This window comes from Bombus pascuorum, chromosome 17, assembly GCF_905332965.1.
Source record: "Bombus pascuorum chromosome 17, iyBomPasc1.1, whole genome shotgun sequence".
Classification (NCBI taxonomy): domain Eukaryota; kingdom Metazoa; phylum Arthropoda; class Insecta; order Hymenoptera; family Apidae; genus Bombus; species Bombus pascuorum.
This window is the reverse complement of record NC_083504.1, coordinates 129,461-151,153: the sequence shown is the minus strand read 5'-3', so window position 1 is coordinate 151,153 and position 21,693 is coordinate 129,461. Positions and strand designations below refer to the sequence as shown.

The window sequence follows — 21,693 nt, the reverse complement described above, 5'->3', positions numbered from 1 at the left end:
CATTTCTTAACTTACGATTCGGATGAACCACTTGTAGCTAATATTATACATATAGAGAAGACACATTACTATTCGGTCGTATTATTTAAAGGTCACAAGAGAAAAACTTAATAAATATATTTTCAGCAATATTTTTATTTTAATATCACTTTATAATAAAAACTTATTTAAAAATCGGATGAACCTCTTAGATATAAAGATATACGTCTTTCCAACAAGGATATACTTTATAAACCGAAGATATAACTATAAAAAAGTAATATTTTAATATTATAACAAGTACAACCTCGAAATAAGCAACATAGAGTCGAGATCGACTGGTTGCTTATTAGGAACCACATATGCTACTCGGCTTGACTTTGTTTTCGAACGCAATAAGAAAGAACACACAGAACAAGTGACAGGTTGGAGATAGCGGTAAATCAAAAAGTGATTGGCCGAGGAGCATATAACATTTCAGAATCGCTAATGCTAGAGTGAGAAGACATTATACATATTCTATTCATCTTCTACTAAACGATGTTGTTGTTCATTCGATCACAAAAATTGATGGCTTCTGGCTTTCGCAGACCTCTTACTCATGCTTGGAACTCTCACTTTGTCGCTGAGTTGTATAAGAAATAAAGAAGAGGGGATAGCGAACTGTTTATTTCGAGTCAGAAACCAGTTGCTTATTATTTATTATACGAGCCAAAACTATAATACATAACTTTAAAATTAAATAACATACATTTTTGGTAACAACTTTGGGATTGTTTGACAATGAGGACTGAACCTTAAAACTGCGTGTAGAAAATGAAGGACATTACTTATCGCGTTCTTCTCCTATACTCTTCATTTATCATTATTTTTGGAATATTTATGTCGTTCTTGAAAATCAATTAATTTCGTACCTCTAAATTGACAATTACAAAATCAATGCTACAGGTTTCTAAACAACCATCAGTAAGAGACAATGTAAACTGATATAATCTTCCATCTTCATCCTTTTAATTAAAATTTGACACTTTGTTTAACAATTTATAATCATCAAAATATTTTGTAGAATTTGTAAAAATATCTTATACATTATTTAAAGTCTTTTAATCCTTTGTAAGTCTTTCAATCAGCTTGTAGAATCAACTTAAATTATAAATTATTAAACGATATTATTTTACTTATAAGTATACTCAAGACTAATTCGCACTTGAACAATACTTGCATATTAAACTGTTTACTTTCGCTTTAATACTAAAATATAACTTTTAACTAAAATAAAATAAAAAGGTCGACTGTTGATTTTTGATATATATAAAGGTTCTGCTAATAATAATACATACGTATTGAAATGAAATAAAATGTTATATAAAAAAAGAACAATATTAATTCAATATATTTTATAAAATGCCAAAGAACTATTTTTATCCTCTCATTACTTACAATACAGTACTAACGAAAAAATATAATTCTGAATGAAAACAATTATCAATGAAAATCTTCTTCTTGTAATATCTTCTTTGTTTGTGTGTTAAATTTAGATAATATTTTTTAAAATTTTAAAAAATAGATTTTTTAACATATTTCACAAAATTATGAAATGCAAAAATATAATGAACAATTATGACAAAAGTATCAAATATATATTTATTGTAACTGTACAATAGCTGACAAAAGTTTAAGACGATGACTTGTAAACCGGATTACAAACATCATACGCATATTGTTTTTCTATTCGGTTTGTCTCTTTGGAATAATATAGCTTGACCTTCGCAACCTCAGACCGTCAGCTGTTAAATACAAACAATGTAGGAGTTACAACAGTTAGTCACCGCTTAGCACTTGTAAACAGCGGGCACTAGTTTAAAACGATCTGTGTAAAACGGGAGTTTTTGAACATTTGGATTCTGAAATATCAAAATTATTGTTTAGTATAGTTTTATTACTTAAAATTCATTTAGGTAGGAACAGACTATGGGTAAATCAAAGAATTTCCTTGAAAACGAAAAGGAACAAATCGTAAGGCTGCGAAAGCAAAGTAAAACCTACACCGAAATAGCAAATATAGTGAACAAGTCAGAAACGGCTCGTAAGCAAGTTTGGTATAAATTTTTAAAGGCACACATCTATTGGGATCAACCGAAGGGTTGGGTTTAGCGTCATAGCGAAGCAAATACAATTCGAGATACGTGATTATTAACTCGTGATAGTTAATCGTTAATCGTTGATCGTAAATTGTTGACTGTTGATTGTTAATAGTTTAATAAACCTTTTTTGTCGAACATCAAGAGTATTTCTTGTGGGTACCGTCACCAACAACCACCTCAGAATTATGGGCCGTTTTCAATATATGGACATACTGAAGAACACAATGTTGCCTTTTACACGCAACAATATGAGTGATGATTTTATTTTTTAAAATGATCGTGACCTGAAGCACACGGCTCGGGTTGTGAAACAGTTTTTTGAAGAAGAAAATATTACCGTGTTGCCGTGGCCGTCGCAATCACCAGACATTAATCCAATCGAGAATTTGTGCAGCATTATAAAAAGACAGTACAAGCTTATAAACCAAAAAATTTTAATGAACTTATAATTGAAACAGCTTGAAGTAATATTGCGGTAGATCAATGTAAAAAATTAATAGATGTTATGCCAAGAAGATGTACCGAAGTGATAAGAAATAACGGATATTGGACAAAATATTGAATATATACAAAAATTGTGTATATTTTCTTACCAAAAATTAATATTTTTGTGTAGTCTTAAACTTCTGACCGACGAAATATTATACAGATTTCGTTCCTTTTTTATAACTTAACAAAATATCAAAATGAAATTTTTTTGTCAGTATATAAACAAATGTCTAATCAGTTAATACCAAAAGTAGAACACTGTATTTATATTTTTTATGGAAAGTAAATCAATTATTTATTTTTTCCATTTCGTCTTAATCTTTTGTCCGCTACTGTATATTAGGACAGTTCTTTTTACTATTTTTCTATTTTTTTTGAAGCTTTTTAGATCTCTCTTACCATCTCTTAAATTGCACTTTGTAAAAAAATAATACAAAGAGGTTACAAGTTAAGTCAAATAAGTCCTAAGGTTCCTCAATTTTTAATCCTTTGCACTCGACAGTCTTTTCGGTCAGGCGTAGTAGTAACTCGAGGTAAATTTGCGCGCATAGATAGGTGGTTAAGTGGCCTTTCGTTCTTTTGCTTTTTTACAGAATATATGAATTAATTACAACAAAGGAATAACGAGGCATATAACAAAACATAAGTTTAATTCTATAACATGTTATGAATGTAACCCAAGAAGCACCCATTTGAACACTTAACATAATTATTAAATTGCGGATGTTTATGTAAACTTAAATTTTTAAGAACACGGACACAGAACTGCAATCTTACACATAATTCATTCTTGCATCTATAACCCATTTGCATCATGGCCCTACTTAAAGGGCCATTTGAAGGCATCAGCGGCGTTCAACTGGCGACTGGTCCCCATCACCGCACGAGGTCGGTCGTAGGTGCTTTAAATGACATCCGAACTCTTCATAGAGTTTATCAAAAATTTACTGTTCAAAACAATTGATAGACAATGTTACCTCGCAAACATCGCATCTTACATTCTTTATAACAGAGGAAAAAAGTAAAAATTATTTATTTAAAAAAAAATTATTTAGATTAAAATGGAAATTAAATCATATTATTTCTCATGGAATTCTGGCATTTAAAATATGGCATTTAAAGACCGTTTCTCTTCAAGTACGTTTGGATAAGCATGCAACGCATCGCTTTGGCGTTCTGCTTCCCTTTGCTGGAGTTGGACGTATCCGAATAGGAAAATGCTTGCCAGTATATCGCGTTATGGAATCATTAGATGCCTCACTTACTTTTATATTTAGTAAATATTCGCCAATAATTTCTCCGGCTAATTGTTGTTTAAAAATATGAAAAGCTCGATCCTTCTTATGATTTTTAAAAATTACATAACTGTTTAGTAACAACAGGTCTATGAGGTAAAAAAATATTTTCATATAGGCTTTTTTACATCTTCGCAGAGTATGAAATTTACTTAAAATTTGATCGCCAACATCAACTCCACCCATATTCTGATTATAATCAATTACTATTGTTGGTTCTACACATTTTTGTCCGGTATATCGGTTTGTTTTCTCTGTTTTAGCAAATTTTAAGCTATACATAGTTGTTAATAAAACGACATCTTCTTTACATATATTTTTTTATATAGAAGACAATCGCAGATCGCATAATAATTCGCGCTTAGTGATAGAAGACAGTCGCAGCGCGCGGATTAATCCGCGCTTGGATACAAATGGGTTCAATTTTCCATAAATATATAAACATCTGTAATGTAGTAATTATACTTTCAGTAACATTAATTTTCAATCGCTTAAACCATATATGTATAGAGACTCTTACAAAAATATATCAAAATAAAATATAAAATTATGAATTTTCTTTAGTACTCGCACACAGACTTATTCTGGAAAATCCTTTTCTTTTTTAACAACCCACTGATCGTATTCATGAAGTAAGTAACATAATGCATGTGATTTTTCATCCTTTTCATTTTCTGGTGGCTGTTTCTTCTTTTTCTTTTCCTTATTGCAATACTTGTCAAAATCGTCAACAGGTGCCATTTCAATTGTATTAAGTATCACGTGTGGATTTTCTTTGATAAATTTTGTAATTTGCATGAATGGTGTATCCACTTTTTTGTTGGACTGTTCATATTTACTACGTTCAATGCGGATAAAGTTATTACGGTTCTTCTCAAAGTTATGTATATCATCCGTAGTCATCCATTCGATATTATCTAGACTCTCGCTGTTTTTATTATTAACAATAAGGTCATAAATTTCATGTTTATCCAACTGACAACGATAATAGTATTTTTCACTGTCTTTTTTTAGTGAAAGAGTTTCCATATACTGCGTCATCAAATATCCTGCCAGATTTCGTTCATCGTGAATTTTATGAATATCAAAATCGTGGCGTACGGAACAAAGACCAATGTGTAAGAAATTAGCGTACATACACTCGGCACTAAGCTCTACTTTCGCTTCGTCGATCGTTCGTCCTAGAGTAGCATGATATGTCAGCGTATATGGACGTAAAGGAAATTGCCATATATCATTTCTATTATTTATCACACGGTTTTTGAATAACCAATTACGATAATCTGGTAAAATCTGATAATAATTAAGCTTAACCCGTACAATTGTTTCAACGCGATTTTTATCTTTTAAAAAACGGATTTTCAAACTCACAATTTCGTCGTTTTTAAGCAGTATATCCTCCAAGACAACAACATGATGGAAACCTTCTTCATTAATGTATATATATTTGTATCCTTTTACTATCAGCAAGGTGGGAAAATGTTTATCTTTACGACTATCACGAGAGAACTTGGCATTATGTAGTCCATAAAGAAATGGTGCTTCATAATACGTTATATTTTTCGACTTCAGATAATCAATAAAGCGATATAAACGTTTTGTAATGTTACGATGAGTTTGAGCAATATAAATAGTATCAAAACGTTCCTCAGTGAAATATTTCGATCGAAACATAGTGTATAGATGGTAACGTAGCTTGTAATTCAACGGAACGTTCCCAGCAGGTTGTTCTTGCTGCAGAAGTTCATAAAAATCTGCTACATTCTCTCTAAACACGGTGTCATGTATTCGCATGTTTTCATTTAAATTACTTATTGTCAAGTCCTTCAATATCTGAATAATATAATAATTACTTTCCTTATGAAATACAGATTTATTGACAGAACTTAATTGCATAGCATCCCCAGCAAAAATTAAGTGCAGCTCATGTTTAAGGGACAGTATGTATAATAGAAGCAACATAGCCGGTGAGGGTATAGTGTACGTGTCTAAAATAAGAACGGATGTGCCTTCAGCGACAAATTTTTTAGAGTACAAGATTAACTTATAAAGTTCTTCAATCTTATCTTTACTGGACTTTTGAAACATTTGAATTGCTCGTTGATATGGTAGATTGAGATGATGCATACAAAAAGATATAGACGTGTACGTCTCTATTTCCTTCAACGAAATTTCACTTGCCTGGTCTTTCCGGAATACAATAAACTTTACTGGTTCCTGGTAGTTTACAACGAAAGTACACAGAAGAGACGTTTTACCAAATCCACTTGGAGCATCGATCGTGATAATTGAGTTCCTTTCTTGCTCTAATAATTTGCATATATTATGCGCTTGCTCCGTGTATTCGTTTAAGTACGCGATATCTAGCTTCTTCTCTTCTTCAATACATCTGGTACAATTGGATTGACCGATAGTCAATAAATGGAAATCTTTCAACTCTTGCATCACAGCGTCACTCATTCTGTCACTTCACATTTGGATATCGACAAAAAAAAATACTTCATAAAATTACAATGTTTAACATAAACAATTAAAGAAGAATCTTTCTTACCCTTCTAAATAATATTATCCACCGTGTTGTTTTCCTTCTTCCAATGTTTAAAACATCTGCAAGTATAAAACAATTATTAGATCAGAATCTAAAGTGATATTAATACTTTACCGACCGATGGTCTATTAATCGGTTTTTTGTCGCCGACAATCTTTCTCATTATTTGAACAGTAATTTGTTATTTAGTACTAAGGTACCCTGCTCAGTTGCATCAGTTGCGTTGCTTTCTAAGCTCCCACAGTTTTATACCAATTTGAAAAACGTAAAGAATGGTATTGGAGAGTCTAAACAGAAAGAGAGCTGGCGCCAGGGAGAATATGCGCCTGAGATGCCGATCGGACGTGCATATGCTGTTGAATCGCTAGCGGTCGGTAAAGTGTTAAGTATCGAATATATAGATATTTTTATGCCTCGTATCTAAACCATTATAGATTACCTTCTCGCATTCTTTTTATCTTCTTAATTTTTTCTCTTCATTAGACACGAACATTGTAACAACTATTCAGTACCGATAATAAATTAAGCGATAATTTAATATTCTTGGATATAAACTGTCAGCAATCATCGAATGAAAGGCAAAATATGAATTATATAAATAAATATGAATATATATATGAATTGTCGTACGAAATTAAAGGATCATTAAATTTTCAATGAAAAATTGTCGACATTTAAACTGTTACAGCTTCGTTAAAAAACTTTACTACAACATGTTGTTTTTGCCTCATATAACTGGAAACACAGCCGTGCTAGTCAGGCACACTAACCCTGTAACAGCAGCCACAATACTACAAGAGCACATCACAAAAATAGAAAAGTGGCTACAGGACAAACAAATCAAAGCTAACCCTAACAAATGCAACCACATTACATTCACATTGAGAAAACAGATAACACCAAACATCTTCCTGAACGGCACGCAAATAACACAAACAAGGCAAGTCAAATACCTTGGACTTCACATAGATACACACTTCATAATGGAAACAGCATATCAAATCAATAATAGACAAAATACAGACAGCAAGGAGACAAATGCACTGGTTAACAAGCCGAAAATCCAAACTAAGCACAGAAAACAAACTAAAAATATACAAAATAATCATAAAACCAATCTGAACATACGGAATTCCACTATGGGGAACAGCAGCAATGAGTCATATAACCAAAATCGAAACAATACAAGCCAAAATCCTTAGAACAATAGTAAACGCCCCATGGTACGTTAGAAACGAGGACATAAGGAAAGACCTCGGAATACCAACGGTCAAGGAGGAGATTACCAGATTCGCAACAAGATACAGAACAAGAATAGAAACACACCCGAACCAGCTGGCAGCTGAAACGTGCAACACAACAAATATCGCAAGAAGACTAAAAAGGAAACACCGAATAGACCTCATAAAAGATATAACTTAGAAAAAAAACGAAGCTGGCACCCCGCTGGGGGTAGCCGCCCATATGCTATATTATTTTTTATTTATATTTTTTTTTCTTCACCAACAAGATATAACACTTTACCAAATGTCCGCAAGGACAAATTGTAAAATAACCAAAATAAAATAAAAAAAAAAAAAAAAAAAAAAATAACAGGAAAGGAAAATGAAGATACTTCTTCTTTTCGCAAATTTTACAAATTCAAACGCCTTTATGGGTATTGCAACATTTTTTTTATGACTGAAACCACTATGTACCCGAGGATCAAATATTTACTTTCCTTCTCTTTACAATGACCTCTTAAAACTTAATGTACGACTTTTCATCGCTGTTTTATTGAACTTTAAATGAAAAGTATGCCGTCAACATTAGAATAATCCAAAGAATACACCACAAAGCTCAAACTATAACTGTTATACCTCAAAATTAAAAAATTATAATATAAGAATTAATATCTGTGTTTAAATGATTTGGTTACGAATAATCATTATAAATGATTATTGATGATAAATTTTTTTGTTGGTTACGAAAAATCGTTATAAATGACAAAACTTTTATTTTAATGCTTACCGATAACTACTATCGATGACGTGAATTCTTTTTTTGTTACCGATAGCCGTTATCGATGACGCGAATTCTTTTTTGTTACCGATAACCGTTATCGATGACAGGAATTTTTTTGTTATCCATAACCATTATCGATGACGGGAATTTTATTTTGATTACCGCTCACCATTATTATCGACGAGGTACAAAGTAGATGTGACACTGAATGCTTTTTCGTATCCGACATTTTGAGGATTATCCAGGTGATACACTAATATCACAGACGATTATTTCTATTCTTCAACAGTATAGGACGAACTTGTGGAATCATTCTGTCCCTTCCAATTTCATGAATTTTTAAATATGTTGTAAAGCTTCTTGAACAACTTTCTCCTATATATTGTACACATAACCGCCAGTCGGTCTTAGCTTCCGCGACATTCGCAAAAATATGCCGGTATCACTACAGTGAATTCTGCTTATAGTTGTGTGCCTATGACAGCGTATGCGCCCAACAATTAACACTGACGCAATATGTGATATAAATCAACATTTTGGGCAACTTCAAGCGGCATATGCCCGAGTATTGGTTGTTGGACGCATACGCTGCCATAAATGCACAACTATAGACAGAGATACATTGTATCTTTTTTTTTTTTTTCTTTTAATTTATTTTGGTTTTTACAATTTGTCCTGAAGGACATTTGGTAAAGTATTATATCTTAGTTATTAGAGAAAAAAAATAAAAATAAAAATATAGCATGTGGGTGGCTGCCCCCAGCGGGGTGCCATCTTCGTGTTTGCTAAGTTATACCTTTTATGAACATTGTATCTTGTATCTCAAAAACTAAGCGAGTGAACGGTTATATATATAAAAAGAAGTTGTCCAAATGTTAATTTGTATAACACATTCGGAAATCGGAGAACGGATCTCCTCTACGAGTTCTGCAAAATTTTTATCATTTATAATGGTTATTCGTAATTAGCACAGCTAGATATAATCTTCTTTAATCATTTTATTTTTTGAGAAATTTCTTTAAGGTATAGGGGTGCCTTCTATTTGAATACAAATTAATTTCTATTTAATGATTTCTCACAAAAAATTCGAAGATATAACTATTATTTTGCGGCTATACCACAAGGAGCTCGCACGATTGAATTTGCACATGTCGTGTGCGTGTGTTTATTGTTTAGTTTGCAGACTTTGCAATTGTCGTCCAAGCTTTCCACAATACTAGAAATCATAAGATAACGATATTATTTACAATCGCATCAACCTCTATATATAAAAAAATAATAAAAAAACAGATGTAGGTTATTAGCGACTTACAATTAGTTAAAATTATAAATTGAGATTTGTAATTTTTGGAAAAAATTGCTTTATTTACTAAGTTTTACATAATTATCAGAACCCAATACATTAAAGTGATTAGATGTAGTATAGTATGTATGGAGGAAAATTGTTGGTCTGACGGAAACGTATTTCTAATGATATTTTAGATCGCTAAAGCTGAAAACGAACGTCATTTTCCACTGCAATGAACTGTTTTGAAAATTCAAGCTTATGAACATTTGACAAAGGTCTTAAATGTAGAAATTTGCGAAATGTCGTGATCATACAGAGTGCTAAACGTTACGGGACAAAACAAATCCTGCCTTTCTTCGTCGCTTATCACTCCGTGAGTTATCAGAGCTTAATCGGATATCTCACGGTGTAACGGCGTAACGGCTGGAAAATAAAACATAAGCTGAACCTAATTTAATACTTATGCTCAGGATTTCACTGCATACACAGTAACCCATACAATAGGCTAAGAGTGTCAAATTTTAAAAAAGGTATCATCAAAATCCACTAGAGCACTGATCAACAGATTAATCGAAGAACAACTCCCATTTTCAGCTTCAGAAAGCTCACGAACCCTTAAAAAGTATTATTCTATCCAAATATTTTCCTTCTTGGATACTGTACTAGAGCTAAGTGATTTATTAAAAAGGAATTATAATAGTATGCTTTAAACCATATATTCTCTAACAGTAATCGAAATATTTTAACACTCTTTAGCATATTTATAGTATTGACATTTAACTTTTACAATTATCCTTATTTCAGATATAACTCAAGAAACTTACTACTATAATATATATACTATGTTACATATACATGGAGGGGCGATAATCATTGTACAATCGGGCAGAGCGTGATTCGACGTGCAACAATAAAAACAGATTTGGTATAATATTTTTTCATTTTAAGCTTCGTTTTCGAAAAAATCGATTTTGAAGATTTAACAAATATACTTAAATTTTATTAATTCTTGATTGCACGTGAGTCAATAGTCGACAGAGTTTTAAACTATATTTGAAAATAAATCAAAAGTGCACAATAAAACTTGTTCACGAAATACTCGAATTTCGAGAAAAATAAATTTGAAAGTATATCATGTATGTGTACAGAATCAGTTCGTAATTAAACATGTTTAAACCTTATTTGTTTTAACGAGGTCTTAAAGAGGTTTCTGAGAAGTCAGAAACGGAGCATCGTATGAAACAATTTTATTCTATATTTATGACTTATTTTTCACATAGAATCACCCTGCTCCAGCCTGTATGTACCTACAATGGCAAACGATAAAGTGTATGTTCGATACTACATTTTCTTCGCACTTTAGTTCGAAAGAAACATTCTCCTCTTCCGTAATATTAAGATTGAAATTGAATTTGAAATTCTTTAATATCTCTCATTACAATAATCAAGAGAACAAATCATATTATCTTGGAGAGACTATTTTTATATAAATAAAAAAATTTATTGTGTGTGCAGTGGGCATAGTGCGTGTGTAATGCACACAAATGTTACATATATTTAGAGAACTTTTGGACATGCATTTCTGTTACGGTACGATGGACGGCAATAGCATAAAAGCGCAACGTTTATACGGCGAAAAATATAATGGGACTATGCTCAGCGCAAAGATATATCGCAAAATAGACCAGTTATTGCATGCTACCGGTATGTTAAAGCCTGACGGACGAATTCAGCGCGACATATTCAAGAAAATTCCAGGTTAAGTACGATAATTATTGTTGCTGAAGAAGGTATCAGCAACAGCAACGTATAGTCTGTATTGAAGAAGGAAAATCTACACCCGTATAGGTTTCAGAAAGTTCAGGAGTTAAAAACAGAAGATTTTCTCAGAAGAAGAAATTTTTGCATATGGATGAGTTGGAAAATCCAACGCAAATCTTATTTCCCCGTGAGTATATTATTTACTGATGAGGCAATATTTAATAAGTTTGAAATAACAAGCATAATTTTCTTTATTATTTAATTTATACTTTGCAATTTATCCAGCTGGGCATTTGGTAAACATAACAAATATATGTAACGAATATTTCTGCGCACGTAAAAATCCACACGTACTAAGAGATGATTCATGCAGGATGATGCACCATCGCATTCTAGCAACGCAGTGTAAGAGCATTTGACCAGCTGTTTTGGAAACAGGTGGGGCGATGGGACAGGATCTGTGCTTTAGCCTGCTCGGTCCCCAGATTTAAATCCCCTCGGCTTTTACTTCTGAGTACACATGACAACACAATACGGCATTTTAAGAGAAAAGTCAGGCTGGTTTGTTTACAAGGAAACAGAGGACATATCGAACATTTATTCTAATTTGATGTATTTTTTCTGGACATTCGCGGTCGAGACAATCGTGACGCGTTTGTGATTTTGTTGTGGACCTTTGCAGACGGGGGAATCACAGTTTACGTGTCTGAATATTATAGTCTTCCTCTCTACGACTTGTAGAAGGTAAGCTACTGCTTAGGTATCGTTCGGATTGAGGATGACAGTGCGCCCCGCTGCATTGGCTGACTTCCTTTCGTTAATGTAAAAAGGTTCGATCGTGTGCATGGGTATAAAACGATAATAAAACCAATTTAGATGTACGAAATACCATTATGAGGAATAGCAACAATGAGCCATATAAATAAACTAAAGTCGCTGCAATCGAAAATATTCAGAACAATAGTTAACGCCCCATGGTATGTCAGAAACGAGGATTTACTTAAAGACATAAAAATACCAATGGTCAAGAAAAAAATTGGCAGATGCGCAAAAAATACAAGGAAAGAATGGCAACACATCCAAACCAGCAGGCTGCTGAAACAAGCAAAACCCATATAAATAGAAGACTAAGAAGAAGGCATAACACTGACCTCGCTGAAGAGATAGATAAACTGGAAGATGATATCCCGCTAGGATTAGTCATCCACATGTTATTTAGCAATAAAATTAGACAAATTTACCAAATGTCCAGCTGGACGAATTGTAAAGCACAAATTAAAAAAGAAAAAGAAACTAACATTCGTCCACACTGACGTTTGTACAAAGAGTAACCTAGTATATTCGGAGTTACAGCCGTAAAACCGATGAAGCTCGCTAGCCTGTGCGCTAGTGTCACGTAAAATAAAAAATAAATTTAAGGAGAAAAGAAACTTTTATTTTTTTTCTTTTGTTTACAATACACTTCCGAGCTCTAGGCGTGACTGTTCGAATGCGACTGATGAGTTAGAATGCTTGATGGAGAAAAAACTGTCTTGGACCGATTCTTTTGTCTTTCGGAGAGACAACCCCCACCACCCCAGGATCACGCCACCGCACGCGCCAGTGAACACGTAGGCCGACTTCTTCGTAAAATTAAACAGATCTCAATCGAAGTCTCTGGAACTCGCGGCCAGGCGGCAACCATACGCTCGCCGACACATTGTATTGATATACGATGCCGGCGGACCGCTGGCGACGGTTAGAAACACAACATTGAAGGCGCGCCGCGACAATGTACGGACCTTCGGCTGCCAGCCCGCCCGCGGCATGTGATCCGGTGGAGGAGAGTGTTACTCGACGTAACAGATTAAATACATAGGTTCTTATATATGCTATATTACACTAAACAGGGCAAGATCCCTAATCTTACAGATTCGTGTGTATGCTAATTTTACTTGAACTGAGTACTCGATAGCATGGTGTAGTACTAGTACGGAAACAATCAGAACAATAAGCTTGAACACTGTCATTTAGCTCCCTGATATTATTTACCGGTCGAAAATATACTTTGTACTTTGTACACTAGTAAGTGCTAATTTATATTCAAAACGGTCTGGAAAGATTCCACAAAGGCAGGGAGAATGATTGTGCAACGGAATCTTTTGATTTTCAGCGAGTAGCAAGTTGACATGCTTGTCCGTTTTCGCGCGGTTAGATGAAGCTGTTCACGTGCTTTGATTTCTCATCCGTAAACGTTTATAGATATGTCGTTGCGTTTCTTAAACCTACATATCATGGGTATAGATTCGTGACACTAGCAAGGTAGAGAACGTAGTATACGATATCCTCAAGTGGCTTCGCTATCTCTTCCTGGAAACAGGGATGACGGAATCCAAGCACTGGCTGCGAGCGTTCGAAGCTTCACGTTTTCAGGCGAACGTAAGACGTCAAAGCCCGCTGGCTCACACACCATATGAATTTAATTGTGTTTAATTTATGGTGCACAAGTGTCTCCCCACATCCAAAGGTGACAAAAACCAGGCGACCTTCCCAAGTGTACGAACTTTACATTTTCTTACAATAAAAGCTCATTTGCATAAACTTACGCCAATACTAAAGCTCAACACTGAAAACTAGCCTTACAATGATACGTTGAACAATATCTTAATATCAACTGAGTTGTAATATAAACTAATATCAACTGTTATTTGTAATACTTCCTGCAGAAATTTAATACAAATACCTTTGCTGTTCATCTATCTCTAATTATAAGCTTCCGGATACTTTTGTGACTCATCGACTTTTTTTTTATTATTATTATTTAATTTGTACTTTACAATGTGTGCAACTGGACATTCCGTAAATTACATGATTCATCGATGATTTGGATTTGCATCAAATGTACTATATATATATATACGTACTATGCGATGTATATACATTGTGTCAACCATTTGACGCATGCGCTGCCGCAATCCACAACTATAGGCAAAATTCAATGTCTGATGCCGACAGTTTCTCGCGAATATCTCGGAAACTAACCCGCTTCAATCCTTATGTGTATAGGAACAATTTATTTAAAATGTTAAGCTTTACAACATATCCAAAAATCATGAAAATCGAAGTTTAGTCAGCCTTTCTACAGTTTCAGCTAAAATTGGATACTATTATACTATGGTAGTTTATTAAATTCGTTTTGGCAACCTTTTTTACGCTAACCTAAACAAATCTAAAGAGATTGTATGACGTGATCCTCTCGCTAAACCTTTAGATTTTAAAGGCAATGCTACCGATCACAGTGCCACGCCATGATAATGAAGTCAGTACATGTAAACTATCATCAAAAACTGATATAAAGCTTTTATTATAGCGGAGTAGCTATGTATATGTGTAAAATAAAAATAACATAATATGATCTGCTATGTGATTGGCAGCACTGTTTCGAATTAACTAAGAAAATCTTTCCTATAATTATCAATTTATAATCATTTATGGTCTCCATTTACAATTTAGTTGTAAAAGATTTTCAACAGAAAGAAAGAAATTTCATCTCTCAATGGAACCTCGCATGATTTTAAATAATCAAACACAGTGTCAGAAACTTTATTTTACTCTAAAGAAATAAACATATAGATATGCATGTGTAATGAATGATAACATATTTAATTAAGTCTCCCCGCTATACATACCTATATTCTAGAGTCTCTATAATAGGTACCTATTCTAGGCTCTATATATTATATTTCTTTTATTTTTATGTTGTTATTATTATATATCATGTAATCTACAAGTTAAAGCATTTATTATATTGTAAAGATGTTGTCCTTTTCTATTTTTTTTCGCGAATTCACTATTTACATATAAGAAAATTACGTACATATAACAAACTAATAAAATATTTAACTACAATATTGAATTTGTAGAAAATACCAGATCTTTCGTTCGTATCATAAATTGAATAATTCACAATTAAATGTATTCATAGAATAGAATGAGATTGAACTTTTCCTTGGGGGAATCTAGTTTTATTAGGTCTATTTTATTTAATTTTGGAAACCACCAGGTCAAAAGTAATACATATATGAAATCAAAGGAGAAATTTCATCTGGAAACAGATGCACAATTGGGTTAGGTTTTAACACGTAACAAGTTAAAGTAACGTGAAAACTACGTTAAAAGTACTTGATTTAACATTTCTTTTATTTAATTATTTTTATTATTATTTTATAAGTATTTTATTTATTTAATTCTTTTTTTTTATTAATTTAATTTACAATTTGTCCAGCTGGACAATTGGTAAATAACTTGATTTAATATACGCATAACTTTTGAACCGATATATTCCTAGACTTAAAACTTGCATTTTTTATTTCACTCGTTGAGAATTAGACAATATAAAAGAAAGTCAATAATTTCTGATCTCCCAAGTTGAAGTTTAACTACGAAATTTAAGAGAAACATTATTGTATGTAATTATAAAATGATCGACAATTACACACAAAAAGAACGTTCGAATCAGTATAATTTGCACCAAAATTTCAATTCCAACATATTCCACGAAATCAGTCATGAAATTTAATATTTAGATTGTTTACTGCTTGATCTAATTAAACCACAACTACACTATAATGCAAGTTGATCTTCGATTCTGATCTGGCATAACTTCTCTGTTAATTCGCACTGTTGACCGATAAAGATACATTTGTCAAATCGTATATCAGAAATTCCGGGAATGATTTATCGTATCACATAATGCTTTATCAGGAAATCAAGAATTGCCCTTTTTGCTATTATATTTTCATTTCAAAATTAGACAAAAACTAAACATATAATGATGCGATCGATTTAAATATTATTTTAACATTCAGTTCATAAAACAAAAAATGTTTATAATAGTAGATATATGCAGTTGAAGATATATATTTGTTCCTAATACTAAAACATTGAGTATAAAAAAAAAATTCATCAACATTTTTTTCATCAAAGTTCCTTTAGCTTTCATTAGTTTTTTGTAACATTTTGTAACATAGGTTATATAATGAGATCATGAAAAGCAGTTATTATATAAAGACATTAATGTGTATCTCTGCACTTTTAATCACTTCATAATAAGAGAACTTTTATATGCAGAACATAATAAAATTAAATATTATCTACTTACCGAACACTATTTTATAAGGATTTTAGTTTTATTTATCCAATTTGAACTTAATTATTTGCAGACACTATCCACATAAAGAAAACGATCAAAACAACAGTTTAACATAGGAATAAAAAGACCCAGGAATGACTCGAGATGCGCGCTCTACGAAGTTACACGGTTGAATGCGACGTAATCCTCCTCAACAAGAACGCATGCTGACTCAACTTCAAAGCCCTGAACGTGGCATTGCTTTGACGTCCTGGCAAATCAGATAGCCAGTTTGTCTGTATGTGTTAACTATGTACATACATACTTCGTTAGTATCAAGAGATAAGAAATTTGTGCCTTTCACGAATCAAATTCTACTACGCAATCCTTAAAGTATGATCCAATAAATTAATTTATTCTTTTAAATCTTCGCGCATATTTTTTCATGCTCACTAGCTAATCATTACTAAAATGACATATAAAAGAAATACCATACAAATAAATTTATTCTGATTATGTTAGGGCATATATATACATATGTTTAATACAGGATTATCCACTTAACACAGAACCCGCTCACACGGGAACGTATGACAATGGCAACAATTAACAATTCTCCTATGTTGCTTACTACACAATCATATATCGTAACTCATCTATGAGCTAGAAGTATAGTTATATGTATATCTTATAAACTGCAAACAGAGAGAAAATGGCAGTACCTACGCTTATGGTACTGATTGTATCCGGACTAGTGCTGCACTAGGCGGTCAAGTGCTGAACGTAATACATCATCATTACAAGATTTTATAAAATAAAGGGTCTGCCCCGTTTGGTTGCACGCTAGCATAGATAAGAACTTATTGAATTCCACGCTGTAAGAACCTATTTAATTGTATGGTTCTACGGAAAAATTTCCTGTCCGAGATAGACAAATATGAGGATAAAAGAAACGTGCAATAACGAAACTAATTGTAAGTTCCTTAAGAAAGACAAATTAATTGTTTACTATATTCTTTTTGGAAGAGAAAAAAGAATATTCTCTTTCAAATGATTATGGATCAATGGAACGATGCTACAATTTTAATATGTTTTCCATACACCATTTAAATTTAATATTAACTCTTGATATTCGGCATGTCAATTGTACTAGCATGGATATTTTTTCATCGTCGCATTGAATCACATTTTTTTCTTAGTACGTACTGTTGTAGCGTTTGTTGATACGAATTCAACTGTTGTAAAATGTTATAAATTTGTCAGTTCCTAAGGAATCAAGTGAGCCGAAGTTGCTAGCTACCAGCTATTAGGTTGCTATAAACGCTGTAAACAAATATCGAATTTCTCAAATTACCAAACATTACCGAATCGTCAAAACTCATTTTAGTCGACATACTTTAATCTATGAGTGGGAATAGTAAACAGGTGTATGACAGATGCATTTTATTTTATTGGATGCTTTAATTTTTTGACTAAACTTCGTTTCTGGGATCAATCCTTTTTAACTTGTTTTGCATCTTCTGATAATACTCGATGAATAGAAACTATAATACATCATGTTTCACACCATACGTGTGATATCACATCTGAAATATAAAAGTTTTTAGTGTATTTTAGAGACAAAATTTAATTCATAGACAGTCCGTGGATAAAAATCTAACCTATATTGACGATTGTCGGCAGACATGCATTCACAATCAATTTACAGGTTTAGACTCTAAAAAAAAAAAAAAAAAAGAAAAAATGAAAATTAAAAATAGAAAAATTGTGTTTTCGTCTTTGTTTTTTAATTATTGATAATTAAAAGTTGGTCGAAATTTCCCTGTGCGCGAGAGACTTTCTTACTCGAACGAAAGTAGGTTAACATAAACAGCGGGGCGCGCAGAGACCCTCAAATCGAACGATATATGGACAGCAGCTTACCTCGTACAAGTTGCACAGAAAAAAATTGACATTTGAAGACGAAAACCATCCTGCGCGATGTTTTGCAAAAAAAATAGATTACTTTATACCTATATTATTACATTATTCCTTCCTACTCATTAAAGTCTGTAACAGCACATTGAGAACAGCCTCGTGGAATTTTGAAGACAGTAAAGTCGAAAATGCAATTTTTTATTTTTGATTTCCATTTTATTTTAGATTTAAAAGTCACCCTATAAATTTTTTTACACCTGTAGCCGAATACGTTACGTTGGTTTCTCTGTGCGATTATGACCCGGTATTTTCTATTGTAATAAGGAAAGGCAAAAGTAGAAAATTTAAAAATACATGCTCTTTGTGGAAATGTCGTAAAGGATTGCTCAGAAATCTGACAAAAGCCAACTTCATTTTTTTTAATGGAACTATATAGTTTTTAATACATTAATCAATCTGTCATGACATTTCCCATAAAAAGTTGTTTCCTACATATTTATGTCGAAAACCTATTAGTACCGAACAAACAAACTTTTGGAAAAGTTGAAATACATAAATAAAATCATTAAATTCTTGATTCCTATTAAATATTGATAGTCAAACATATCTATGTATAGTTAGCATTTTACGGTGGAAAATTTTTTCGTCATGTTAATATTAATTATTTATATTTATATTTATATTTATGATATCCAGCTCCAGAAGTGAACGTATGTATTTATTGCTTAAAAGTCGTTGCGTATCATAATTGTGTGCATACATATCATTTGTTTGATATGACGGCCATTGCTGTGACATCATTGCGTGTCAAAAGGTAATCCAAAAATACAGAAGGAACCCATCGATCATTTATCGAGTTTTTGTCGTTACATCAAAGGCGGTGAGTGCGAACATACAGAAGATCAATGTGGTAAAGCGGTTACGACAGAGACAAAGCAAGTCAGTTTTCTGCATATCTATGACCGACGGCTGTACTAGTCAGGCATAATAATCCAGATATACCAGCTATATTACTACAAGAGCACATCGCAAAAATAGGAAAATGGCTACAAGATAAACAAATAAAAGCAAACCCCAGTGAATGCAACCATATTACATTTACATTAAGAAAACGGAAACCACCAAATATCCAATTAAATGGAACGCACATAACACAAACAAGGTAAGTTAAATACCTAGGACTCCACTTAGCGCACAACTTACATGGAAGCAACATACTAAAAGAAGACAAATGTACTGGTTAACTAGTCGAAGTTCTAAACTCAGCATAAAAAATAAATTAAAAATCTACAAAACGATAATAAAACCACTTTGGACAGAACGGAATACAACTGTGGCAGTGAGCCACATAAATAAACTAGAGTCGCTACAATCGAAGATACTGAGAACAATAGTAGTAGTAGTAGAGAAGGCGTACATGACCACGATCGCGGACGTCTAATGAACGCGTGTGTCACGTAGGAAAAACCATGAAATTGACAAATCACCGGTGATCTCGCGTCGTAGTTCGAACATTCCACAAGTAAGCTAAAAATCCGGACTTTAGATATGATAGCAAAATTTTATTGTACGAATCCAGCAGAGTAACGGTTCAGAGTGTTATAACAAAAAGATATTGAGTGCTGATTTGGGAGGTTTCTTATACTCTCTGGAGGGGTTATCGTCGGATGTCAATCAAATGCGGTTATTCTGTTACTATCTGATTATTGTTTCGATGACTGTGGCGTGCAGGATCTTTTGTCTACCCTATTACTGTTTCTGAGCGTGTGACACTCGCATAGACAGTACTCGATATAAATATAGAGAAAAAGAGTAACTGAAATGTGACAATTACGTTCTAGGATGAGATTTAGCCACTATGCTTTCGTCAAGAAACCCAAGATCTATAATCTATAATATACATAATACTTTCGTTCTTTTAATTTGCTTCCCGTTTGTCATTCTGCATGATGACAAATACGAAAAAGCAAAGATATTTGAATATAGTGTGTCCGTTTTAAATATGTACACGTGATTATTTCTGTATCCGAAATAAGATAAAAACGTTTTAAATGAAAGTTGTTTAACTTCATATGTTGTATGTTGTCCATGATTCTAAACAACCTTTCCAGCAAACGTGTTGATAAATCATTCCTGCACCGATTCTATTTGTTTTAGAATATGTTGTTTGGAGCATGACCGAATCATCGGTCAGCCCCAGTTTCCGAGATATTCGCAAATGTAAGAAAATGTGAGTTCGAACGCGTGGGACGGTAGCTTGGCCTTCGTTATTCTTGGATATGGAAAGAAAAAGCGTCAACATTTGGTGGTGTCATAAGTTAAGCCCTTGCCCGTACAGTGACGTGGGCTAACGAGCCTCAACGTTTTGTGATTGCGATGCCTAGTACATATTTTCAAACATTCTTTGTACAATCGTCAACGTGGACGAACGTCGAAGTAAAACCACACGAATTCGCCATTTCCGAATCTATAGAACATGCTATAAACGTGACTACCTTAACTCGCTTTTAGTATTTTCTCGCACAAAAGCTGCCGGTACCACTATTCTGCCTATAATTATTGCCAGCCACTTTGCGACGGCCGGCTGCCATGATCTGATCCAAACTTAACTCTTGTTTTTTGTTTATAGTATATACAGCGCCGCACGAAAGTATTTAAATGAACATAAAAATTTTATTAAAACCAGACCAAAATTAGAATTTTTTAAAGGAGTTAGAAGGATTAGTTGATTAGATGACGTGTGAAAAGAATTTTGAAAATAATTGTTAGGAATCATGTCCTTGAGGAGATATCAAAAAATCATTGAAATCGGTGTGTGATAAGGACAATGATTATCAAAAATTAATTACGTCAAATTATTTTCTCCTTGAAACCATTCAACGATTATCTGAAACATTTTTCATTAAAATCGTTATTTATGCAGTAATCAAAGTGGTTTCATTCATACGTGCCACACGCTATATACATACTTGCACTTTTCTTCTTCATTAAATCTTCATAAAAGCGTCAATGTGGTTTATGTTACATAAATAATTGTTATGATAATATGGATTAGTAAAGGTTATTTTAGGGAGATTGCGTTTAAATAATGTATAAAAAAGATCTCAGGAATTGATAACATTTTCGTTATATCGTAGTAGAAAATATAAGTTGATAAA

At 32.9% G+C, this 21,693-nt stretch overlaps 1 protein-coding gene across 2 annotated transcripts; it reads right to left on the bottom strand.

Annotated features, from left to right (window-relative positions):
- Positions 1-115: 115 nt before the first annotated feature.
- LOC132915410 (uncharacterized) lies at positions 116-16,873 on the bottom strand. 2 transcript variants are annotated; one of them, XM_060975196.1, is made up of 3 exons: positions 16,649-16,873; positions 6,459-6,514; positions 116-6,374 (listed from the first exon to the last, which is right to left on the bottom strand). In XM_060975196.1, the coding sequence occupies exon 3, from the start codon at positions 6,365-6,367 to the stop codon at positions 4,487-4,489; it is 1,881 nt and encodes a 626-aa protein (XP_060831179.1). In that variant the 5' UTR covers positions 6,368-6,374; positions 6,459-6,514; positions 16,649-16,873; the 3' UTR covers positions 116-4,486. The 2 variants fall into 2 exon arrangements, with proteins under 2 accessions (XP_060831179.1, XP_060831180.1); XM_060975197.1 differs by lacking the exon at positions 16,649-16,873 and adding an exon at positions 6,895-7,761.
- Between the last annotated feature and the right edge of the window lie 4,820 nt (positions 16,874-21,693).